The sequence below is a fragment of the Boleophthalmus pectinirostris genome, unplaced genomic scaffold (assembly GCF_026225935.1).
Source record: "Boleophthalmus pectinirostris isolate CB_2022bp ecotype Guang Dong unplaced genomic scaffold, ASM2622593v1 HiC_scaffold_5, whole genome shotgun sequence".
Classification (NCBI taxonomy): domain Eukaryota; kingdom Metazoa; phylum Chordata; class Actinopteri; order Gobiiformes; family Gobiidae; genus Boleophthalmus; species Boleophthalmus pectinirostris.
This window is the reverse complement of record NW_026571404.1, coordinates 17,467,636-17,494,726: the sequence shown is the minus strand read 5'-3', so window position 1 is coordinate 17,494,726 and position 27,091 is coordinate 17,467,636. Positions and strand designations below refer to the sequence as shown.

Below are 27,091 nucleotides of genomic sequence, written 5' to 3'. Positions count from 1 at the left end.
TTTGAGATCTTGATAAACAATAATGCCTTGGTGGAGACTTGCTGCCTCCTGTACTTCTTGTTGCTATGTACTTTTTCTTTCATTTCCCCCTTGACAACAATGTAAAAAATCCTCTCTGTATCTTAAGTCCAATGGAGCTCAAAGATGACCCAAATGAATCCCAGACTCTCTCAGGACGTCAGCGTACCTCACACCAGATCCGAGGCCACCTTCTCGCGCCTCGTCCAAATCTTTCTGGAACACGACACGGGATGACATCACAGAGCGGTGTGGATTAGAGTCCTGTATTGTTGCTGGAGATAGGAGCCAGATGTGAGTATTTATTTACAGATCAAAGATGTGATCCCTTATACAGTGTACAGCTGATACGGGTCCCCTTTCTTCATATTCTGGCCTCTAGTTCATATTGTACAGGCACAATCCACAAGTTGGAATGTTTAACATGTTTCTCATAACAGAATGGAAAACTGTTCTATGGGCACATGAAATCAAATTTGAAGATAAAAGATAAAAAAAGAATTTGTCTACCACAAAAACGTAGTATGTCTTAACAGTACAATCTACAGTCTATTTCTTAATTTAACCAGAAGAATACTAGACAACCTAAGCAGGACTAAACCATCATGACATACCATATGCCTAAAGCCCAACTCAGTAATATCCCATATAGTGTAAATGAAAAAAAAAAAAGTGTGTTTTTACAGCTCAGAAATACATGGAAAAATTGCCTTTCCACAGACCTGACAAATAATGCCACCTGCTTGATGTTTTCCCAAGGTACATTAGAGTAATAAACACACCTCTTAATAAGTCTATTGTCAAAAATAATGTTTATAGACATGGATGAATAGAACCTCCTTTTTATTCGTATTGTTCAGACTTTGTAGAAAACTGTCAAATTTGGTCAGCTCCAAAATGATTCCTTAAAATGATTCCTTACATTTTTCTCTCTTTTATGTCATACTGTAGTGTTATATATCACCATGCAGTTAACACAAATGAAAACACACAAACATGGCAACGCGTGGAGAGCTAACAAGTGCAGACTGGGTCCTATCTGTAAAACACATTTATCATCTATGTTTTATCCATCCTGTGTTAATCAAATCATTACCCCATACCACTAGAATTTGGAGTTGAGCGCTAATTGCTAGGTTAGGTCTCTGTTGGCTCAGGTGCCTGCATACCCAGAATGCTTATCTTCACAGCTCTGTGTCTGTCTGTAAGGAAGACAAATAAGTCCTTAAAAGATCAACAATTAAGACTAACCCACAAAACATGCCACAACCCATTTTCCAATCTTTTGTTCACATTAAATAGTTTGTGAGTGAAGTAATAGCAGCAGGATACAGTTTGTAATTATATATGGTGATAAATGGGGCGGTCAATGCAGGAGGACAAATTACAATAATCAAGTACTAAATTAATTCTTGCATAAAAATATTAACACAAATATTTACATTTTTAACATTTTGTCACATTTTAATCAGTCTTTGCATTCATTATTTTGCAATTTGCTAACACCAGTATTAACTCTAACAATATGTGTAATGTATAGATTCTTACTTTATGTTATCATAAAATGTTATTTGTAACAATATTGAAAACTGTTTTGGTTTTATACAAATAATTTATAGTGAGTGAGTTATTACAATTGTTCAATTGTTATTATAAACTGGTTTTATAAAAAAAAGTGAAAATCTGATTTTAAAACTGTGCGTATATTTGAAATTTGCAACTGTACAAATATATATAAAAATAAACTCCATAAAATGTGCCCATTCTCTGCTGTGCGTGTCGAGGTAAAATTTTCAGTTGTCTTGTAGTGTCTCACAGATACAGCTGCCACAGACAGGGCGAACGCGGCTGTTTGCGCACACTTTGGTTTGACGCAGTGGTGTGAAGGTCAAAGGTCGCGCCTCAGCCGTCGATCTCGAAGTCTGTCTCGTCGTAGGGGTCGTGCTGCGGGGCATGTCTCCGCCGTGAGAACTTCAGACAGAGCAGGTCCCCGACTTCATTCAGATGGTGCAGCACCTGGACGCAGGCAAAGACACATTAGTACAGGCTATAATGTGTTTTGAAATACAGCTGTGGTAAAAGGTGATAGCTTCTTTTACCCTGACATTAAAAATAATATCAATACTTACACCTATATACTAAATAATAGTGAAAAATAGAAAGCTAAATAAATAATATGACCTCCTTTTTGATAGTATGTTTGTTATAATTAATGCTGTACTGTGTAACCTTTCTGGAGATGTTATTGCTTTTGCTTAGAATGTTCATATGACATGAAACGTATCACTCTTGCATTTATTTATTAATAGGTGTTTTTATTGCTCAAAAACACTTTCAGAATCATGAATTTTACAGTGATTGGGCTTGCCTAGCCAGAGATCTGACCTATAACTTGTCCAGTTGGTATCACCTGCTTTTTTTCCATGGAGCTACATTTAATTCTATACTGGTGACGCTATAACACCTCCACTGAGACAATAAACATGAAATCAAACAAGCCTATGGCTGAAACTGAACAGTAGGGCTACGTGCATCCCTAGTAGGAGGTTTTGTAATTGCAGGATTTCCTTTTAAATAAACTTCCAGCTCTGTTTAACTATCCCATATGAGCCCATACCTGGTCCAGCATGTCTCGGGTGTGGGCCGCAGACAGACAAAAGCGAGCGCGGGCCTCAGTGATGGGAGTGGCAGGGAACCCGACCACCACCACCCCGATCCTCCTCTCCAACATCTCTCGAGCGAAAGCACTGAAACAATACAGAAATAACATCTCCTATAACAGGTTTATACTCAGGGGAGCAGTGGAAATAAGGTGTTTGATGAAGTAAGGAAATGCCAGGGATAATAAGTTTTAGAACACCACACTTTTTCCAGTTTTTCACAGTTTACTGTTGACTAAAGCTTTTTCTAAACTTTTGATTCATCACTGTAGTCATCTTTGGCAGATATAACACGCTGGTGGCATTCATTTTACAATAGAAATCAAATATTCTTCAGAAAGTTCTTTCAAAGTCTGTTGCAGAAGTTTCCATAAATGTGTGGCACTTGTAGGTTGCTTGGATTTCACTCTTCTGTCCCGTTCATCACAAACCATCTTGATGGGGTTTAAGTCTGGAGACTGTGCTGGACACTCCATGCTTTCCAGCTTACCATCTTGTTCTTTTTCCTGAGGTAGTTTTGGCAGAGCTTGAATTGTGTATTGTATCTTTTTGTTTTTTTTTTAACCTCTGGCTGTTCAGTTCTTACCTTTGTACCATTTCAAGCTCTTCAGTGGACTTGCATGACTTGAACTGCAATAAATAACTGGAAAAATTAGGGTGTTCTAAAACTTTTGACCGGTAGTGTATACAAAGCTTGTATGCATCTGACTTCCTTGCCCTCCTAGTACAAGAAGTAGACTACAAGAACACATATTTACAGTTTGCTTGGTTTTCCTTCTTTTAAAAATTAATTCATTAATTCTTATTTTGTAAATACCTATCACAAACATTCAAATAAAATAATTTTAAAAATGAGATTTGTTGTAAAATCATATGCCACAGTCATAGAATGTGTAAAATGGACTAAGAAAGTGTGAGGTCACCCATAGCTTTCAGCCCCAGTCAAATGAAGCTCACGAGGTTGGAAATTATAAGGGCGAATTTGGAGCCAAGTTCCATATCAGGAAGTTTATTTACAGACAAAATAACAAAAATAAATACACCAGGGCCATGTAGAGCAGGTTAATACAAACATTTTAAGACCAAAGTAACAAATCTCATTGCAGCAGTTATAGAGAGAGGGGTGACAAATTTTGAATGCAAAGTCAGTTGGAGCCAGAGTCAGTGGAGCCAGAAGCATTCCCATGCTCACTTCCTATTTGGAACACAGTAGCTACCAGGTTAGCTATGAATATTTATATATACAGCCGATGGCTACAGTAGTTGTAATACTGCTAAATGCATTTACGAATTTTACAAGAAGTATGTTTTCTGCTATGAGTTATAAGGTCACCACCAAAATCTCTAAAATATGTAAATGACCCTTTCACGATAATTGGCTTAAATATCTTGTAATCATCCTCATTACATTACAAAAATACATACTTTTTGAGGGGGGCGACCGCAATGACGTTCCCACTGACCTACACAACTCCCAGCCAAACCATGCAACAGTCTTCATTTTGGACAAATATTTTTATCTAAACCCTCAAATTGCATTTAATAGTGATTTAGTGAGTGGGAGCCATGCGCAGCGGAAGTAGTAGCCATAATGTAGTTTTGCGGTGCAGATTATTTGGCCAGCAACATTCAGATTTATAGCATTGTTTTTACCTCCTCTTTATCACTAACAACTGTAAATTCTGAATCTTTTATTACACTTCTGATAGCTCCAATTACTGGTTTGCTTTGACATTTTCCAGACACTAAAGACGACATGTTTGTAAAATGTATTTGATTATACCTGAGCGTCTTAAACAGGCCAGTGTTTACATGAGCTGAGCCTAAGTAGTTACAGACACCACACTAACCAATTCATGGAAAGTTTGGAGTGAGAAAATGGCAGCCATCCATATCGCTTTAATAACACTCGCTCCACTGGGCCGAAATCGCTTGTGACAAACAGGGAAGGTGTTGTAATCGTTGCAATGTGTTTTAAAAGTTCTTGTAGTGGTCATAGATGGGTGGTACATGTTTCTTTTACTATTATGGATAACTGTTCTTGTGAGTAGAGTAATTTTATTTTTTGAGTAATTGTAAATGTTTTGAGAGTCTTTCTGGATATAATACATAAAGTGATATATGTGGACATTTTATATTTAATATTTCATAAACCTTTTATTGTTTTAGTTCACAGATTATCAGAAAGACATGCCTGTGAATTTTATGGCTAATGTCAATTTGAAATATGCCCTCAATATTAAAAGTGTATTGCGAAATGTTTTTATATTAGTAGGAACACATGCTATAGGTACAGTATACTTGCACTATCTTTGTGTCAAAAGCTTTGTCAGATATAGAGTTGTTTTTGTGTTTCTGAGCTCTGTTTTACACATGAATCCAGTGTTTATTTCAATCAATTACTCTGTACCTCCATATCTGTTTACAAAGCATTTATATTCTACATGAATAATAAAACCTTTATTTACTCTAACTTTGCTCTGCTCACTTCTGAGTTTGAATCAAAAAGTATTTCATGTAGTACCTGTAGTAAAGAGGCTGTTACGGTTAGTACTTACACCACTTTGCCGGGCATGTAGAGCAGGATGGGGACCACAGGTGAGTCATCGTTTCCATAGATGATGAAGCCCATCTCCTTGAGTCTGGCTCTGAAATACCTGGTGTTTTCTGCCAGTTGGCGCACGCGTCTCATCCCTGCAATTCAACCAGGACATATATGGGCGGAGGGAGGACAAGGGAAAAATAAAAATAAATATTCTGGAATTATGCAGAATTTGAATATAAAGTATACTGTCTAAAAAATGCAGCAAAAAATAAAATGAACAGAAAAGCCAAGTGTAAACAGTGATATTTCTGTTAATTTTATAGTCCATTCATGTTTTGTGCAAGACTTGAATCTCAAACAAGGCATTTACAGGCACATTTTAGCCCTGGTGCATTGTTAAACTTCATCCGAAAACTGTTACTGCGCCAATGGAAAAAAATATTGAGATTTTCATTTTTCACCCTTAGATCCACTATTTCTGGTAAAACGGGGTATTTACACTGTTCCCATCTGTCACTATAAGCAAATGACCAGTGGATTTTTGGAAAGCTGTCTTATTGCACTACCCCCATCTGGACCATCCTTTCACCATAAACTTACTCATGATTACAACTCAGCTGTAGCGGCAGATGGCTCATCTTTTCTTTGCTCTTGTAATGGCATGCATTCAAATGATGCTAAACAATTTGCAGACAGGATAAAATATATGTCAAAAACAAGGCACAGGCCGATTATTAAAGATTAAAGGCGCTATGTAGCTTATGTTTTGTTTGTGAGAGGGTCCATTACCTGCTTGTCTTCATGAAGATGTTATTGCTTTGCTTGGAATGGTGCACAAAACAGCTTAAAACTGCTCTTCTGCCTTTGTTGATCAAAATTAAATTAAAAAACTTCTTATAAAGAGCGGAATCACCACTCCACAGATCTGACTTGTAACTGTAATAGTCTAGTGGAGTCAACTGCTTGTCTCCATGTAGCTAGATAAGTTTAATTTGATACTGTGGAAAATTATTGGCAAAGTATTAACATTTCCATCAAGACAACCTCAAGATAAGTTATATAGGGCTCCTTAAACTTTCGTAGAAGAATATATTAGAACTCAAATCTGCAAAACCCAGCTTCCTAACTGTGTTTCTCAGCTGCATTTGGCATGGCCCAGACTTGGAACACTGCTCTGTTTCCCATTCATTACCTGCGAACAGATTGGCAGAGTTTTCAAAGGGGTGTAAGAGAGCACTTTAAATCCCCTTATCTCAGCACAAGGGGATAAAAAAAACCATAACATTTTCAAGCATCTGCCAAAAAGCGCAGGGCCCATTTTGTAAACGGTTCCTTTCTGCGGTGATAGAGGGCGTGCGGGTCAAAAAGCTGTTGCCAGACGCTGGAATTGTATGCGTAGGTGAGAATGCGTGGATGCTCCTGTCTATCAGAGCGTTTTTCTCTTTAGCCACCAGTTCACCTTTGAGTGTGAAATTCAACATGGGAGCAACTAGGGAAAGACCGCAGAAAAGCAAAACAATCTGTGTAGGCCTGTCACGATAACAACATTTGGAGAGTGATATATTACTGAAGGAAATATAGTTGATAAATGATAATATTATAATGAATAAATCATGTCACTGAAACAATTACCCTAAAGAAGGATAGTCTCCCCAAAAACTACACACTACAGTACATGAAGAATGAACAGAATGAACAAGAGTGGTTTGTATCAATAATGAGTAATAAAAGCCACTTATTTGATGGTTATACTAGTAGTAAAGGTACTCATGATAAATATTGAACCCCCAAAATGATTGTTTCATCCATCATTTATTGTACATCAATATAGTAATTATTGTAACAGGTCTAAATCTACATGTTCTGCTGGTGTTATCATAGGCATGGGAAGTTATGTTTTGAAAGACTTCAGTATTTGCGGTGTTCCCCCTCTTGATAAGACAGGTCAAGACTGATTTCTCCATAACAGCGATTTAACGAGGCTACGTCAGACTCTAAGCATGTGCGGTGCAGAGCCAGATGAGAAAGTTACTCATCTCGTCTTTAAACGGTAATTTCCATCAACCATAACATATCGGCGTGTACATGCTGTAGTCATTACCCACTTATCCACAGTAGATATGTTCACTACTTTCTCAGGAAATCACACACATTTTGACAATGACAAACTATCTTCTCATATAATGTAAATATTAGCCAATGCTATTATGTCTAGTATTGCTTGGTGGAAATTCCTTTTCCTCTATTACGTCTTTAAGCATGATTTGTGCACCCAAATATTGCCTCTACGCTACAATACATCATTTAAATTACACCGCGTTACCTCAAAAGTCCCTGTGAGGTGTTTTAAAAAGCACTTAGTGAGTTTTCACTTTGACAAACATAACTTCAAATCATTAGAATGTGTAGTCTCAATGTCACCTCTTACGTCTTACAGAAAAATGGAAAAGGAATGGTGCCTGAGTTTTGGAGTGCCAGTCTCCCCATTCCACAGGCGCATACTCATCACATATTAATTCTTTTGGTTACTTTGCAGTGACTTGTGGACGTTATTCAGACTGGAGGCTGACAAATAGAGTAACACTGCACAGCCCATTTTAACTACATTGTCTCATAACATGTTTCATTCAGTTGCACACATATCAGATCAAATTGGGGCTAAACTGGGACTAAACAAGTGTGACCGCAGCCATACAGGTATCCATGGGTTTCAAAATGATGTGACCGTTGCTATAGCCATTGGCAATTAAAAAACAAATATCAATTATCACAATGAGCCTGTCCCAAACCCCGATAAATATAGATTGCACGGATGTAATGGGGGAACACCAAATTCCAAAGTGGAAGACCAAACTAAAAACCAAGTACATCTCCCTAAAACATACATAATGAATTAAAATACGGCCAACTCTCTTTCAACAAGTGCATGAAAATGTTTGGTAGGTCCTGGTGTTGAGTCGTCCTTTTGTCCGATGTCATTAGAGCAGAGACTTCTCAGAGGTAGAGCCTTCCTCACCAGCCACACATGAGACCGATTTCCTCCATGTTTGGGTCCCGTGTCCCCTCCTCTCTCTCTCTCTCTCTCTGTCTGTAATTGTTCCCACATTTTCAGTCCTACAGCTGTTTGTCTTCCCCCGCAGGTTTAGTACTTACCTCTATGTTAACACTGGAGCCGTCTGACCGATCTGGTTTGCTATTGTTTCCATAAAAGTTATAGCAAGGCGTAAAACATTTCATAAGCTGGGATAATATTTGCAGTGCAGAGGACATAAGGTTTGATGGCCGTGTAGTGAGTGAGGCGGGGGATTGGAGGTGACTTTTACAGGAAATGTTGAAGGGATACTAACCTTCATTGCCCCCGTCTTTTCCCATAATGCACTTCATGGCCCGGATAACCTGCTCAGTGACAGGAGGGGACATGGCGGTGGCATAGACAGCACTGTGGGAATGTCTGCGCAGGTAGTCCACAAGCTCCTATGAAAAACATGACAATATGATGATTTTCAATTGTTCCATTTAAATTCATATAGTACAATATTACATCATATTTTGATTATATATTTACCTTTTTATTGAATATAACTACTTTCTTAATTGCACCCCAGTTTATTATTTAGATTATCTGGTGTATTGGTTGGTTTGGTTGCAGTTGGAGGCAAATCCAAATTTTCTTACTGCATTTTGTCTTTGTACAAGATCTTGACCCATTCATAATCAATATAGTTTTTCACCATTTCAAATTTATATTTACTTTATTTTTTATATTTTAATGTATTAACTATCAACCCCTACTATACCTACATACTTTGGTTGGTTTTAGATTTTTTAGATATGTCAGGATAATCATATCAGGCAGCTGTTATTAGTTAGAAATAATGCACTTACACATCTATCAATTTCATTTCTAAGTGTGACATGTAATTTTCTGATTGACCACTAGAGAGAGCTCATGCACAACCCTCACCTGAGAGTTAATTAAATGCCCTGATATCTCTGGCTCTGTGACTGCATCTGGTTAAAGCTTTGGCCCATCTCCTGCTCTTCACTGCAGAGAGACCAGCCTTTTAATATGAAAGGGAAGTGATGCTGAAATGAGCCAGAATCTGGACTGTCACGCTCATTATTGCTAAATGTCGGCAGTGGATTAAAACGACAGTAGTGGTTATCTGTAGTGGCCAGTTATTTATCACACTGTGGAGACTGAAATCTGAACACGTGGTGGGGATGGGGACATGCCGCTCTTATGCGGACAAAAAACAGGTCCTCATGAAGTCATCAACAACATGATTAAAAGATACATCATGTAACATTTTTGGTAGATGATCCACCACCTACTGGGCTTGAAGGAATGTCCCAGACTAAGTTACAGGTCATATCTGTGGAGAAATGAGCAAGAATGCATGTATTCAGAAGAAATTTTTGTAGCAATCGTCATACTTTAATAATTACAAGGTAGATATGTTTAATGCCATACTGTGAAACATTACAGGTAAAGCAGTGACATAAACGCAAGAAGCTGGCGGACCCGTCATCAGAAAAGTTACTTAGTGCACCTTTAATGTTCAGATATAGGTTAAGGTTAAGATTTGGCAAGTAGTGACTATGGTTGAGGTTAGGATCAGTCTCCAAGGAATGAATATGCGTCAACGCGATCTTTCCAAGAAGGATAAAAACCCAACAAAAGTGCGTGTGTTTGCGTTTGTGCGTGTGTGCGTGTGTGTGTGTGGTTGTGATGTGCTCCTCAGTGGATATGCGGTGGCCTGGCGGGTGTGAGGTGATGACACGTACCCTGGCCACGACTTCCACTCTGTACCATCTGTCCCTGCTGAGCGGTAACTGCGGCTGAAGGGATTTCGAGGCAAATTCTCAAACATAGGACAAGAACCCAGAAACAACCTGACATCTGTTTTCATTTAGGGTGAAGGATCTACTCCGCTTTAGGGCGCCGCAGGAGTTTTGGTGCGACCAAGATAAACCGGTTAAGGGAATATGTCCGAAATGCGTCTAATGTCTTGAGGTTGGGGTAGTTGGGGTGCACTGACAGCTCAGTGTTTCCTTTGCTTTATAGCGCTGGCCGCAGTCGGATGTAGCAGAACATGTCCAGTGTGCCACAGAGCCGGGAGCGCAGCCAAAAACACACACTCACACGCTCCTCTTCCCCAGCAGATGTATTTAATAAGCTCATTTAAATGTCCTCCTTCCTTCTTGAATTGGGCGAGTGTGCACAGCTTCATACAGACTTGCAGTGAATTAGAAGGAGCTTGAAGTGTATTTATTGGGCTATTTATTTTTGGTACTCCCATAAAACAGCTATAACATGACTGTTTTCCAGAACACATCTGCACAGCCTTTTGTCGGTCAACCCGATACCACTTAGTGTCGGATTTGAGGGATTTCACCACAACAACAAATACGTCAATTCTAAGGGTTCTCTCTCTCTTACGCTGCCTGCTTCTTGCTCAAGTTTACTACAGCCAGCTGTCACATCAGGCCCAGCGTTGGTACTTCAAACATTATCATGCTTGTTAAAGGGCATCCTGTTAAATCTGAAGCGCAGTTCCGACTCCTGCCACAAGAAGGGGCTGGACCATTGCCAACTTTACCTTCTTATTACGGCAAAGTGGGGCTGAGCAACATAAGGCCACGGCAGGAAGGGCTCCTCATTGAATACTTAACTCAAACAACATGGCCGTTTCCTCTGATGCTTTTTAATCAAGTGCAACAAAACTGGTGTGGTTATGTACTAAAGTGTACTTTTTAATGGAGTAAAGAGAAATTACAAAGACGCCGAGTCACAACCTGGGAAACATTTGTTGGACACATGACAAATAGGGTGTGACAGAGTGGCACTAGTTAAGACGCAAACAACTGTAGCTGCTCTGGAGCCAAATGTGTTACAGGTTTACTCTAAATGACAAACAACCACTTAAGGTTATTCTCAATAAACACTGAATCCTCAGGTGGTCAAGATCAGTGTTTAGCCATAACAATATACCGTAATTTGATTTATATAGCATATTCAGAACAGATGCATTATATAGTGTCTTTGAACAATCAAGACAATTCTACACTGCATTGTAAATTCACTCTCCACACTTTGTAGTGGTGACCATAGCCACAGCTGCCCTGCAGTTGACTGACAGTATATAAGAAAAGTTTTTGCTTGCAGTGCAAAAACAAAGCTTGCAGGTAAGTAACAAACATGCGCCAAAATGTTAAAATTCTACAAAATATGATGAATCTCAGTTTTCAATCCTACAGTGACCTGGATCAGTTTTAGTGAATAAACTCTCATGCTCATAGTTGAGTACTGAATTGGCAGATGGCAGTATATGTAAAGCAGGGCTAATCCATTGGATCTGGCTTTGCTGTTTGATGCAAAAGAAAAACTTGCATGACTCAGCTTTCACATCCTAATTTCCACAACTTATGTAAAAAGAAAAAGAAAAGAACTGTCAAATCTTCTGTAAATTACTTTGACAGAAGGCTCTGATACAAATGCTGCTGATTACTAAAAAGAAGCATGAAGTAACTACTGTGTGCCACTGCAACCAGTCGTAAAATGAAATATATTAAGATGTAATCAGTTTAACAAAGCCAGACCAGATACATATCCTCAGATATGGGCAAAGGGCAAAAACAATTCATGACTTGTCAGTGGCTTTTGTTGCTACAGAAATAAGGCCAGTTAGTATAAAAGCGTAGAGAAATGTTTTCTGTTTTGTCCAGGAACATAAATATTTGAGCACAGGCTACAATGTGAACTGCTAAATTAATACAGGAATTGTTTGAATTTTGTTTTGCAAATTCAGTGCTGGGTATGGTTAAAAGGTACCATTGTGGTGCTACTGGTAAAAAGTTAAAAGGTAAAGGTCGATAAAAAGCTGGTGCATTTTGCCTGGTGGGTTCTGGTAGAGCTATGTTGTAATGTGCTATGTAATTTCGTCACACATACCCACAGCACAGCAGCATTTAATTAAAATTATGAAGTTCTATTTTGTCATTCTATATAATTATTAATACAGCACCAGGTACCAGTACTAAAAAACAAGTATCACTCAGTACTGGGCTCCCCAAAAATGTAAAGACACCCAGCCCTATGTAAATTAAGTTACAATTGGCAGTGAACTTAAAATGTGTAGCTTTGATTAAAAAACTATTAATCTGGCTGCCCGACCTTTCATGTTTCTGTTTAACCTTTAGTTGAGCCGTTCTTTAATCTATCCCTAAGCACTTCTGTATTACTGCTGCCAGAGACTGCAGCGCTGGTCATTTTAAATGGACTTTTTATGGAAGCATTACAGGAGAGAGTGTGGGACCTTTTTTCCTGCGATGTATCCTCCGGCCGCTCCAAAGCTCTTAGTGAAAGTGCCCATCATGATGTCCACGTCTGCAGTGTTTACATTGAAGAGTTCGGTGACACCTCTACCCGTCGGCCCCACTGCTCCGATACTGTGTGCCTCGTCCAGATACAAGTACGCTCTGTACTTCTTCTTTAGGGCGATGATCTCCGGGAGGCGCACCACTGAGCCCTCCATGCTGCAGACCAGACACAGAAAAAAAACATTACTGACAGAAGAAGAACACCTTTAAACATGTACAAACACAGGACAAGCAGAACATAATTTTATACCCAGAATGCATGAGGGTATGTTTTTGCTCCCGCCAGTGTTAATTTTGACATTAATTCATAATGTAACATAATCAGTAATGACAAAAATCTAACTACCAATAGAAAACAGTACACAAAATAAGAGACAGAGTAGTGGGGACTAGATGCAAGCTTCTAATAAAATATTTTAATGTGAAAAGGAACACATTTTGCAGGTGGTAGAAAGTCCATGAAGCAATGCCATATAATAATCAAAGTGTTTTGAGTGCCTTTAAGGTGGAAAAGTGCTGTATAAAAACATCACCATTTACCATTTAATAATCACAATTGGAATGATTTTTTTTTTTTATGTACCACTTTTAATACACTAAATGTTACATACAGACAAGTGGTATGACATTTTGTTGACTAAAACTTGACTAAAACAAACAAAACAAACCAAAAAAACAATAGAATTAAAAACTCGAACTAAATTGTGTTATCTAAGTGAACAGAGACTCCCTCAGCCCCATCCTTCCCTCCCTCCAAATGTGTCCCTTTTAAGGCTACAAACAGACACATGAGCCAGTAGCACAGGCTGGGGAGTTGAGCGATCCCAGACCCACCATGTCCCAGGACGTCTGCAGCCCAAACGACACAAGGCAGAGTTTCACTGGGACCTGTGTGGACATCAAAGCAGACCCAGGATAGAACCGAAGCATGCTTACTCTTTATCCAGCCTTTTGATGTTTGTAGGGCCAGAGAGGGAGCTTTGGTTCTTCCAGGGCTCTACGGTGGCCACATGTCTCTAATGCCTGCCATTATTGCCTGATAAAGCCACTTTAATGGTGTGCAATTAAGCTGTCTCTCAGATGACCAGAGCTGGTGTGGAACTAATCATTACATTAATGCTCCCTGATGGCTGTCTGCAGGCTTTTATTCGTTTGATGCAGGGAAATAAAACAGTTTGGTCAAGTCTACAGCTGAATGAGTCTGCATAAGGAACACTGACCTTATGACGTGTACTATTGAAGTGTTAAGTTGAAATTAGTGGTGGACAGTACTGATAAAAATTAATATTTGATACTTTTTTGGAGTACCCTGATATTTAGACAATATTATGCCAATCCATCAGAAATGTAATAAAACATGTTAGTTGAGGTTACAGTATGAGAAACGTTCATCTTATCTTGCAGCTTTTTTATTTTAACTGACATACTCAATGAAGAAATAGTTTATTAAGAATGATTTAAGCCTACTAAGTACGTAATTATGGGGTTAAGTTTAAGAGTTTGGCAATGAAATAGTTACTAAGCCTGAATCCTTCTTAATAAACAATTTCTTATTCATAAATTCTTTGTTCATGTTTTCTTATTGCTTATCATGTGTAATTAATATAATGTAAGTGTGACTAAATTGCATATCTTCAAAACAACATTCACAATATTATTACGTATACTATTATACTTACATATTATTATCTGCTCACCTTTATGCAGGAATATAAAACAGTTTGCAAAGCACTACAGCTCTGTATAAGTAGCTCTGACCTCATGACTTCTAAACTGTGGATAGCTGAAATGGAAGTGGCCATGATGAGCACTCTGAGCAGGGGGTGTATCCTAGTCAATCTCTGTGGCTCCATTTGGCCTTGATTTGGAGCTAATGAGCAGATGGAGCAGGTCACTGTGACTCCAGAGTTCTCGCTAACGTGACACACACATGATACCTTTCCCTTCAATGCTCTCATCATACAGAACCTGACTATTAGCCACATGCGCTATTATCAAACGGCAAACAGGGACGCACTGAAACGGAGCCCATTAAAAAACACTGTTAAACGCGGGCTGCAGGTTTGCTCAGGTTACAAATGATGATGTTTCCCTGGGCAGTGGACACATAAAGTCACTAGAGCTGTAGTAGAGTAGTAGAGAAGTAGTGGTCCAAAAAAATACTCAAAGAAAAGTTTAAAAAAAGGGAAATGAAGACATAACCTTAAATGAAGCACAAAATTTGGTATTCAAAGTTGTGGGGAAAAAAAAAAAAAAAAGATATATACGTATGTTTAAATATAAACTGTTCAGTACAAAGCTTTTGTCACTTGCAGACTGTCAAGGTAATATTACACTGTCAAATATATTACTCATGTAGGAAGCAAGAGTTTATGTAACTGAGTAACTGTAACTGAGTACTCCCCACCTCTGGCAGTGTGTTAGGCTCACCTGGTAATAGCTACAGTGGTGTAGTATAATGAACACTGACCTGTAGATGCCTTCCACCATGATAAGGATCTTCTTCCAGGGTCTGTGGGTCCGAGGTTGCCCTGAGGAAATTGCCTCTCTAAGCATCTTCTCCAAACTGTGCATGTCTGAAACACACAAGGCAGCACAGTATAAAAACATGAATTAACAAAGAATAGGGCCTGTATTTGTTGTAAGTGTAATGATTATCTGGACTATACAAACTCTAAAGACATTAAATCAAAAGAGGAATAAACAACTTCTGATTTGGTATATATTTTATATATGTATGTATTTGAAATAAAAGCATATGCATCAATCAGTTGTACACTTTATTTATTTCAGCCTTTGCTTGCTTGCTTTTAAAAGTCTCAATATACAATAGAAATAATCCTTTGACTAGTCAACTAATCAAATAGTCACTGATTGTCTTAATAGTACTATTGCTAAAATAATTGTTAATTGTAGCCCTAAACAAGGGGAAAGCATACTAAACTAAATAATCCTTTATCGGGATTGAGGTAGTATGTCTACATTAGGATAACAGCACTGCAAACAGTAATTATTTGGGCAAGTCATGTCTCAGAGTACAACCTTATCAGCCTGATACACCTTTCACAAACTTAGGATAGGAAATTTCAGCGCTGCCAATGGACACACATTATGTCAAGGGACTATTAGATAAAGTCAATATTCATGTGAAATGTTGGGATAACGCTATTTTGAATTGAGTTGTAATAAAAACAGGCAACGTTTCATTACAATATATCACCCACCAGCAGATGGCAGTGTTGATTAGCTTCATACAGGACAAGGAATTACTCAAGGTCTGACTGCAATCAAAGCATTAAGCTGTCAACACAGGAAATCTCCCACAGATGACTGATAGAAAACACCACAACAGAGACAACAGGTCTAACAACAGGCAACAGATAAAAGCAGATAATTAATCTCTTCTGAGGATGAATTATCTATTGCAGAAGGAAATTACTGAAAGTTGACTATGTTTATGACTGTGATTTAATGTTTACTTCAGTTACTTGAGTTGGTAGTAAATATGACAAAAATGTCTATTAATCGAATGTGGAACTTCCTTTTTGATTTTGGGGACAGAAAACAAAAGACAGGACAAACACGTACCCTTCTCTATGGTACAAGACATATTTGTAGTGACGCTATGGTCCACATAAAAAGAATATGTCTCTTCATGAAACAAGAGCTTGTACTTGTGTTTAATCCACCCATGTTTCATTGATGCTACATCCACTAATGTATCCCTCTTAGTCAATATTTGCTCTCCGTGCTGGCTGTACAGTGCTGTGTGTGGGGTTGGGAGAGGGAGGGGTCAGTGCAGGTGCCTCAGGGCTCTCTCTCTCTCAGGCCTGTGGGAGCTGCTTGGAGGACCCTTAACCGAATGAGCTTGTACCTGTCAGGAGACATTTGCTGCCAGAGGACTGCCTCATTTGTCCTGCTCCCAAAAGAGCACAGGCTCCTTCCAAAGCAGGCACTTTGAATGCTAACCAGTAACTAAAGCTTAGCCATCTCCCTTTGTTATCTGCGGACAGTATCAGTGCTGTAACAGTGCTGTAACATAGCAGTGAAGCCCGGTTTTGCTGCTGTGCGGCAGATGGAGACAACAAAGTCGTGACTGTAAAGTGAACCCACTTCATTAAAGTTTCTAGATTTGCTGGTCTAAACAGAGAATGTTAACTAGATCTTTCCTAAGGCGAATCCTGCTCCACACACAAACAGCAGAGGCTCTGCACAAGTGATGACTGACATCCAAGTTTGAAACAGGAAAAGACTTTTGTTCAATTCACAGTGGTTTAAAAGACATTGGCTCAGCAGATGTATTATTATTATAAAAGGCAAAACAAAAGTATGTTAGACATTAGATAAAAGCAGACTCACTGTTGTGTTTGAACACCCGTATGGTTGCTCCAGACAGTCTGGCACCTAATATGAGGGATGTGTGGTTCAGCTCATCGCTCAGGATCAGACAGCCCTGAAATCACAAACACGTCACTTTACACGCTCTCAGTCAAATGTGTGCATTCTGTTACGTATATGGTATACATTAAAAAGTATGGCAGAGCCTGTGCAATGTAATACCATCACATTAGAGGAAATATAATTTGTCCAATTACTGAAATGTATACGGGCCTTCTCTCTGTAGTAATGCCTCTCAGTTTTGCTCCACTGTATGTCACATAGAGTTAGTAAATAAATGGTCCAAAGTCTACTTATTATGTCTAGTAAGTATTGCACTTATATTATATGTGGGAACATTCTGTATGCAAATGTATTCAATAATTCCAGAGAAATTTCACTTACATTACCATATTTTTCAGTGAAGCTCTAAGCGTTTGACTGTCTTTGTGAGCATGAGCTGACCCTGTCTCAGTGACAAATCCCTGTCTCCCGCTCCAGCAGCAGCAGCTGTCACTCTCATTTGCCTTTGACTGTAGCGGTGGTGCCTGGACACCACACATCCCTGTAGGCTGGACTGGCAGGGTGCTTGACCCTGGTTTCTGGAGGTTTGCTTTGGGGTCTGCTACCGCCTGTGGGGTCTGCACCCCTCCATCTGCATAACACACCCTAGTGTCACCCCTGAACAGCGGACCACCCTCACTCTCATGTCCAGTCTAATCAGAGACATTCATGCTGCGTGTTGCCCTTAGTAACCAGCGGTGGTCTGTGAGTCAGAGTGGAGTGTCGACAGGCCAAAGTATGGATAATCATACCCTCGAGAGCAGCTCCTCTTGTCTATGGCCCTGTACAGTACACGCCTGGAGCCCTGCTCATTTACTCTAAAGTGTCATTATGACTTTAAATTAATTAATGGGGGCGGGGCCATAGTTGTTCACAGTTGGATATTAGTTGACTTGTTTTTATTGGTTTAGGGTAAACACAGGGATTGAAAAAGCAGCACTAATTATAAATTAGCAATGCTGCAAAACAGTGTCTATCTGAAGAAGACAGTTTACACTTCTGATATGTGTGCTGTTTGTTGTGTTGATGCATGTACCTTCTCTACAAGTGCAGGGATGTTCATTGAGTTTGTGGCAAACCCCATTCCAAAGGTCATGGAGGACTCCACTCCAAGGAAATTGGCCACCAGTTGTTCCAGCTCCTGGTGCAGACTCAGGTTTGCTGCAACACAGTAATCAGAAAAGACATTTTATCGAGAAAAAAAACAAAAAAAACCCAAAAAACTCTATTCCTCTGGGTTTATGAGCAGTCCACAGGCTTTCTGTCTCTTTGTCTGTGCTACCAAATCACACTGTGCCAGCCACTTTACACACAGGACAGGTCAACAACACCATACACTTCAGCTTACCACTATTATGTTACTGAATGTGGAGAAGGTGTTTTCAAAATGCATTGTTGTTATTTATTTATCTTCTATTATTACTATTATAATATTGTAGTGTAATGATGTACCAAACCAAGTAAAAAAAAACAACAAATAAATAAATTAAAAAATAATAAATAAATACATAAATAAATAAATTAATTAATTAAATTCATGACCTGAAAATAAAATTACAATTGCTACAAGCCAAATTGCATAGGGTGAGACAGCCAAGTATGATCCACTCCTCCTGCAAACAAAGATCTTATGCCCTTTAACATAATCAGTGACCGCAGAGAGGAGATGTGGAGGTTCAAACAGGCCAAATCTTTCAGAACTCAGCAGAAAATGAGCCCTGAGTGATGCCTGTGAAACTACAGAGCTGTGAGACTGCTGTGTCTTTCAGTGCTTTATAGCCGACCAAGTTCAATCGATGCATACATTTCCTCCACTACACACAGTCCTGGTGCCACCAACAGCTTTTTTAATCAGACGCATTGGCATTTCTCTTTATGGAACATTTCACTAGATGTGGTGCTGTAGGCTAATGATAACCTGACCTCAGTATTGATGTACCGACCTTAAGCTACAGTCCCAGTCCTGCTGTGATGAAAAAGGTACAAATATATATGCATATACTAGGTAGGGATGGACTGTACATCAGTATCAATGATATCAGTGAGTTTTCCAACATATCGGTATTGCCCCAATATTGAATTTATATATAAGATACGTGAGGAACAATTCATTGTCCCTGTAAGGAAATTTGACCTCCGCAGTTGACCCCTTCTTGAATACATTAACTGGAGGATTATACCTACTGTATGGTGAATGCCATTATTGCCATCCAAAATAACTTTCACATGGACAATCTAACTGACTTCTTTTGCATCATAACATAAAAAGCACTTTTGGCTTTAGTGAAAAATAAATAACATCAATCACATGTTTGCTCACAGCATTCGAATTGGAATGTGGCATCTATAATAATCATAATCAATGAATCACTTAGTAGTAATAGTAATCACTCTCATTATACTCTCACCCTTTATTACACAGTAGCGATAATAACTGCTACTGTACACCACATCTGCACAGGTTGATTGGGGGAACCTTAACTGAATATTTAACAAGATGTTAATTACTGCTTTGCCTAACCTAGAGTGAGGTTTTAGTGAGGAAGTCACCTGTGTAACTACAGTACTGCCCAGTCACAATTGTGTCCTCATAAAACACTTTTTGTGCTGTGGCTTCATTCAGTAAAACATTTCAAATGATTACCGGTAGTTAAAACTAAGCACGTTACAATAATGATCGTGTTCGTGTTTGCATTTGTCCGACTGACTTTGTAGTGACATCAAGCTGGGGGTGTTCTACATGTATCTCTATGGTGGAATGTTCAGCAGTTATCATGGAAACACAATACGCACATTAGCAAACGCTGTCAAAAAGGTTTAAGACTCAAAAAACAACAACAACAAAATCAATTTGAACATCACAATTTCAGGAGCCTGGGATCAATACAAGCATTCATGTTCCTGTTTAGGTTTGATTTTCAACAAAAAAGGTGAGAGTGACGAACAGAAATACTGTTGGCTACTGCTAGATATTGTGATTGTAATTTTGTGCAAAAGATTATTTAACAGCACAAATCATCTCACCTGTTCCTACAGTTTCAGCTCTTTTGTATTAAAATAAAGCCCAGATTAAAGTGTAATAGAGCTTCTGACAGAGCAGCGCCTCAGTTAGCATCACACCCACAGGGAATGTTAATGACATCAGTTTCAAGTGATCAATATAACCATCCCCATGCTCAAAGTCACTTTACAATTCCCATAGTCGTTAATAATTAATGGGTAAATACTGTAACATATTATCTTTGATTAATTGTAGGAAACAATGGTTAATTATTTATTATATACTGTTTATGTGGCACAAAGTCTGTCTATTTACAGGGAGTGTTTTCTGTGCCCTTTGCCTCAATGCTCATGACTCAACGCAGTTCAGAAACACGCCATAAAGCAACATAAAATCAGATAAGTCAACTTGGTTTCCATTGTATTTATCTGAATTGAATTTCCTTGAATTGAATTGGCTTGTATGCTGGTAGGGATAGACTATATGACAGTATTGAATGTAACTCTAACTGTGATATAATTCAAAGATACTTACTTGCCTCTAAACACTGAGGTAAGTAAGTAACACTCTAAACTAATACCGCATTTATTCCTTCAAGTCCATTGTTTTGGGGCATATTTAAAAAAAGGACTCTACATATACTGTGGACATAGGCAGTGATGATCACAACAGTGTCACTATCTCACCAGAGTCTTTGCGCTGTACTAAATGATGCCTAATAAGACCTCATGGGATCAGAGCTTGTTATTCCTTCAACCATTCAGTGAGCCAGCTAAAACTTGGACCACAAAGGCAGATACAACTATCCAGAAAGAAAAATAAACATATGAATAAATCAGATAGATGAATAATAAATGGTATGGAGAACACTGACAAACATCGCCATGTAACTAATGATCACAAGTCCAGCGCTTTCGGCTTTGTTTTCAACAGTTCAGATCATGCAACAATGTGCGGCCGCTGCTTTGAGCCATTTTGTCAGCTCGCCTTCAATGAGTTTGCCCTGTGCCCATCCACAGCGCAGCACGCCACTGTCACAAGAGCCATCAAAGAAAATTGGAGAGCTCTTCTGGACTGAAAAAGCATGACTTAGAAAGCAACTGCTGCCAAGTAACAGTATTGGTGTGGAGGAATAAACAGTAGCAATGATACTGGAATATGTCGGATGCTGGTTTTTAAATGATTAAGACACGCAATGAAGTAGGAGTGTCAAAAAGTCAATACCCAGATTAGGGGTGAACAATTTGGAAAAAATATCCAATTGCGATATTTCTGACAAGCATTGCGATTTCCGATTTATAGGGTTCTGATCTAAGTTCACATTTTAAAGGTTTCCAGAAAAATGGACAAAAAACTGAAATATGAATTGAGTAAACTTACTTGTGGTACTCGAAAATTGCAGCCTTTACTAATCTCGTCCATTTAAATTACAATTTTGATTTCATTACGATGAATTGTGCAGCCCTAACCCAGATACTAATCAATACTAAAATTAGTATAAAGAATATATACTCAATTCAACACCAATAAACATGAGGACAAAGACCTTTCCTGAATATGGCCTTTATCAGAAAAATTATAAGACCACATGGTAAGAAACGGCAGTATTATATGCATTGTTTTATTTATTGTATTTCTATCATGGTGGTGGTATCTAAATCTAGATCTTTGTTTGAGATTGAAACACAATTTTAAAATATAAAAAAAAACAGGATTGAATATTTAAAAACTGACCTATAAAGACAAAATGATTTGGTGTTCTCGGAAAAACGTGAGCAGATTCTTAAAAATAACTGGGACTAATACTGGACAAGATTAGACCAGTAATTCTGACTCAGTTCACAATATGCGGTTGTGATGTGAGCTTGAGAGAGAGTTTGATAGACTAAAAAGAACAAATGAAACAAAACTAAATGCCAGATTGCAGATATGTTTTTGAGGAGGGTCCTATATTTCATGTATTAGCCCGCAAAAAAGGCAGTTTAGGCTAATAGGTAATTAGATAGCCTTAACTCTGGTCCACTGGAAATTCATAATCATCTTCAGAAGTCACATTTCCATAACTAATGCCAAATAACCATTGGTCTCAAACTTCACTAGCTAGTCGGTTAATCTTTAAACAAAAAGTTTGAGCTTAAATAATTCTATTCTTTGTGATATCCTTGCAATCTCAGGGTGTGATTTTATTTATTCTCCTGTAGCAATAGCACAGTAAGAGACGCTTAAAACCATCAGAGGCAGTGAGTTCAGAGGGTAAGAGTCCATTCAAATTTAATCTGAAGAGCGCTCTGATCCTCGCTGTTTTAACATTTCCATTGCGTGTATTCTTCTTGCATCTTGTTTAATGTCCATGTATTTCATGATCGTACATTTCTCTTCCCTCATGCTGACCACTATGTAATGATATCAGCTTCTACCCAAATGGTACATAATTTAACAAAGGTTGAATTATTCATCATGCACTGCAGCAACAGACAGATAATTAAACATTTGAGGAGCGTAATATCTAAAACAGATAAATGGGAGATGGAGCTTTATATCCAGTTTGATGTTCAAGCTATTATTCTTTTAAATTAAATCAGAGACTGTTCGGCAATTTGAGCTGTTTAAAGTACAGCAACTAAAGATGGCCGTCAACCTGACACTTTTGACTAAGGGAGTCAAGTTTATTGATAATTGTCATTATTCAGGTCACAGTATCATAGGAATTGACACATTACAATTGTGACAATTATAAATTAACCACATCTTGGTTTAGCTGAACTTGTTTTTTGCATTTTCCCTCTTTACCTCTTGTATTTCTATTCACTGGTGGATTTCTACTTCATTATTTTGTGTTTTTTAGACCAGTTTAATGTTATGAGAATACATTGTTATTGATTAGTCCTGCCTTAATTAAAATTTGATTAAGATCCTATTTCACTTTTAAAACAGTCTCACTACTTCTTTTGTCCTTACTTTAAACTTTTCACATTGAGTTTGGATGAACCTTTACAACGGTTTATGAGTCAGTGCGGTAGATTATTTCCACTGAACCCTGACCATAAAACCATACCTATTTCCTGTCTTGTACTGCACACTCCAACACCATACTGCTGAGTCCTCTCTGCTACCGTCTTCAGGAAATCCACATTGTTCTCTGCAAAACCGAGGTAGTTGTATGAGCCCACATTGATCACATTGGGTATGGTCTTCCCTGTAAACCTGTGCAGATATAAACAGGCAAAAGTCAATTAGAATATTCGCAGACTGGAGGAGTAAATTACACAAAATGAAAAGTAATCAACATTCAATTAAGTGTAATTGCTTGTTATAAATCTGGTACTTCATTTGTGGAGTTCATTCTGAGGAAATGTGACAGTGTCTGATTTCATGCATCCTTTAGCTGCTATTTTTATTACCACGAGCAAGTGTAAAATAATATGTTTACGACAAGATTTATTCACGTTTGAGAGAAGCGTTCAAAATGTACATGTGATTTTAGAGATTGAAATATGCTGAGACGGAATGTTCTGTACACCAGATGTCTTTTCAGGATAAGGAAATATGTTCAGGTAGGTCACCCATGTTCGTAACAGAATTTTTTAAAAGATCATTTTGAAAGTAGTAGTTACTTCCTTTAAAAAAAATCCGACCTATTTTTGCTCACAGCTTGGGTAAAAACGTCAAAAACCCATCTTCATCCTTTAGTGATTCACCTCACTTCACCACATATAACCTGAGTGTCCTATTTCTCACCTTACCTGGTGCATTAAACAGTCTTCAATCCCTAGACATTTCACTCTCACTTTGATTTAGATCTTTATTTACGTCACTTATGTGGTAATAATTCTGTTATACCTGAAAGTCCAGTTGTAGTCGTCAGACACTCTCTCCATGAGGTCAAATACAGGTCCTGGAAGGGTGCATATTGGACGGTTCCAGTTGTCTCGTACTCTCATGTACAGATTACGAGTGTAGAAATTTTCAAAGTCTTGATATAAAGGTACAAAATCCTGTAAAACCAGAAAGTAAATCACAGTTCAACAATAAATTCAACAAAAAATAAATACAAAAGGTCTGCATTAATCACAGTCACATCAAGATTCGAAATTAAATGGTTGTAATTAGCAGATTGCAAAAGTAGTAATTATTTGAGCAACATGATATCCTCATAATGTATTGTTCTAAAAATACAAACCCTGTGTAGTAGTTTACACCTCTACAAAAATATTTTAAAATGCACGTGATTCTTGTGTTCGTTTAGTAAGTCATCTTTCAGTCTTCTCTCAAGGGTTAATGTTCCTGCATATGTTTAAAATATACACTGTGGATATTAAATATAACAATAAATCTATTGCACAGCAAATTCAATTTAAAAATGTATTTTTTTTAAATACAGAATCACCCAGTCCAAATTCACAATACCCAATGTTTTGAAGAGGATACTTGTCTGTTTGCATGTGCACAACAAACCCAACTGGTAAGTCTACACATGTGAAATTACTATCAACTGTTAACAGAATTACTTTTGCTGCTGTATTCTCTAAGCAACTATGAACTTGTCTTTAGAGCAATTTAGCATTTAATATCTGTTAATGGCAGTGTAAAGTTTTCTGTGTTTCAGCTTTATCTGCAGTACAAAAAATGTATGTCTACATCCACTGAGATTTAATTAGAATATTGAGCACATCTCACAAATACTCTGGGGCGTCCTGTCTCACCCATGGCAACTCAAAAGTGAGAAGGAGTAAGAAGGAGAGAGGCAGAGACGGAGAATAAAAGCAAAAAACTGAGAATAACTACCAGGAAAAAACAAAATGTGTTGACACCCAGGGGCATGCATCCGCTTCTGTTTAAAATGTCAAAAGTGCAAGTGCCTACAATGAGCCTGAGTGAGTCCATTTTGTACTTACCTTCTGCTCGGGTCTCTCCTGGGCAACGTGGCACTTCTCTAAACCCACAGCCCTGAGGAAGTCTCTGAAGTAGCCGAAAAGGGTAACCAAGCCGAAGCCCAGGTAAGTCATGACAGCCACGTACAGGGGCGCCTGCTCAAACGCCTCATGCCTGGGCTGCCTGGAGGCGATGCCATTCTCTGGGACATTTTTCTGTACAAAAGTAGCACAGTCTGTAGTTCTATATTGTACAGGGGGGAAACAATGACATTTCAATAAAATAAAATAAAAAGATTTAATATGAAGAGATGGAAGAAATTATATATATCTAACTAATTAGCTGAAGATGTTAAAATATTAGTACGTAATGTTTACCTTTTTCTGTTTTCTTTTGGGGATCACTGCAGTTAGTCCAGTCTGTCAAACTACAGTATACTGTGTACTAAACAAACAGAAAGCCTACCTTACAACATGCTTTAAATCTTTATATCAGGCCCTATAAGAGTTTCTGTATAGAACAGCCGTATTGTTTTTAGTGTTAGTTTCTATTTACAGTTGGGTTTATTAAGCAACAGAAGTATGTTTTGTTAGTTGTTCTGCAAGTTAAGCCCTCTGTGTCCACTATCTGTTGTGAAACAGTATTTACTCTGTACTAGAATATGATACAAGCTGATTCAATTTCACTACGTCACTGGTGCTTTGGGGCTGTGGTTGGAATGAGCAAGGAGAAAAGCTAATAATTAATACATTTAATATTTAAACAGGGCAATCCTTTTCCCAAAATAAAGTCACATTTTGCTGGATTATCAAGGGCACCTTTTAATGAATTGTTCATTGTTTAATTTGAAAGTTCACCTGCAATTAACTTTTCTGATGGGAGGCCTGCTATGTGCTTGTCTTCACAGAGACAAGGTAATTGACTGACCTGAAATGGCAACACTAGGCCAAGTTACAGGTCAGATCTGCGGTGAGGAGACTGTAATTTTTGACATTAAAACACCTGTAGGCTGATTAAACTAATGCGAGAAAGATTTAATGTCAGACCTTAGAACTTTCCAGCCTAAGCAACAACATATCCATGAAGACAAACTCATATCAGACTCTTGAAAGGCTACAAAGTGCACATTTAAGGCTAGTCACTTATGATTAACCTACTTTTATACTTTTATAATGCTTTTTTCTGATCAAGGCACTGCTAGTTCCCATTGACCTAAAACAGGATTTACAAATTTAGTATCAACTATCCTATTTCACTTCTGCCTTTGCATAATCCTGCCTTAGCTGAGATGCTTGCTGTGTGTGGTTTCTATGGGAACCCTTGAACCTACCGCCACAGACACCTTCTTTACAATTAATTTTATTGTCTAATCCTTAAAACAATACACATTAGTTCAGCTTTGTCCAGCTATCTTGAATATTTAACCAGGCCTGTTTATCACGTTTTATTATCCAAACACATCTAACCTAGATCTTGATTACATCCAACAGGAAACTATGCACAGTAGTTGCAAATTTACAACAGCCTAAAACTGCAAAACTTAAACTACTATTTCAGTAGAAAGCCACACAATTATTAACGTTAATTTAGCATTTTACTCTAAGGTTAAATGAAACAAGCTAGCTATAACGCTAACGCAAATTCTGTCCATGTTTACATTTGCTTTATTACTATTTTATTACAATCCGAAGCTTGTTGTCACGTGATAAGTGCAATTGGTGACAACGACAAGTTTCAAGTTTGCACTATATTACATTTTTCATACCAAAAAGTTTCAAATTTGTGTAAACTTATGGAAATACCGGTAGCTAATGTCGCACGAGAGACACAACATTGGTGCGCGCGTCCTCCAGTCACACCCAGGTGTTCAGAGACGTACCTGGATCTTCTTGTGGTATCCATTCACTTTAACATCTTCGCTTTTGGGGCTTTTGTGCTTTGAATGCTGCTTGAGAATCCCGTTGGCAGCAGTCACGGCCATACTCCAGATACTCCAGAGGGTGCGTCTGTGTGCCCCGTGTGTTTGACAGCACGCTGCTAAATCGCTGTTCTTGACTCACGTTACATGTAGTCTGTGGTTATAGGTGACTTCCTCCTTCTGGGCTCAGTGCGCGGAGCCTCTGAAAAAGTGGAACTGTCGCCGTTTGAGACTCACCCGCATCAGCCGCTTCC

At 38.3% G+C, this 27,091-nt stretch overlaps 1 protein-coding gene across 1 annotated transcript; it reads right to left on the bottom strand.

Moving 5' to 3' along the window:
* Positions 1-692: 692 nt before the first annotated feature.
* sptlc3 (serine palmitoyltransferase, long chain base subunit 3) lies at positions 693-27,091 on the bottom strand. The gene is made up of 12 exons (XM_020921409.2): positions 26,799-27,091; positions 24,943-25,134; positions 23,888-24,042; positions 23,103-23,251; positions 18,083-18,207; positions 16,966-17,059; positions 15,077-15,182; positions 12,543-12,762; positions 8,571-8,697; positions 5,237-5,372; positions 2,636-2,765; positions 693-2,034 (listed from the first exon to the last, which is right to left on the bottom strand). Exons 1-12 carry the CDS (start codon positions 26,898-26,900, stop codon positions 1,921-1,923), a joined length of 1,650 nt encoding a protein of 549 aa, XP_020777068.1. The 5' UTR covers positions 26,901-27,091; the 3' UTR covers positions 693-1,920.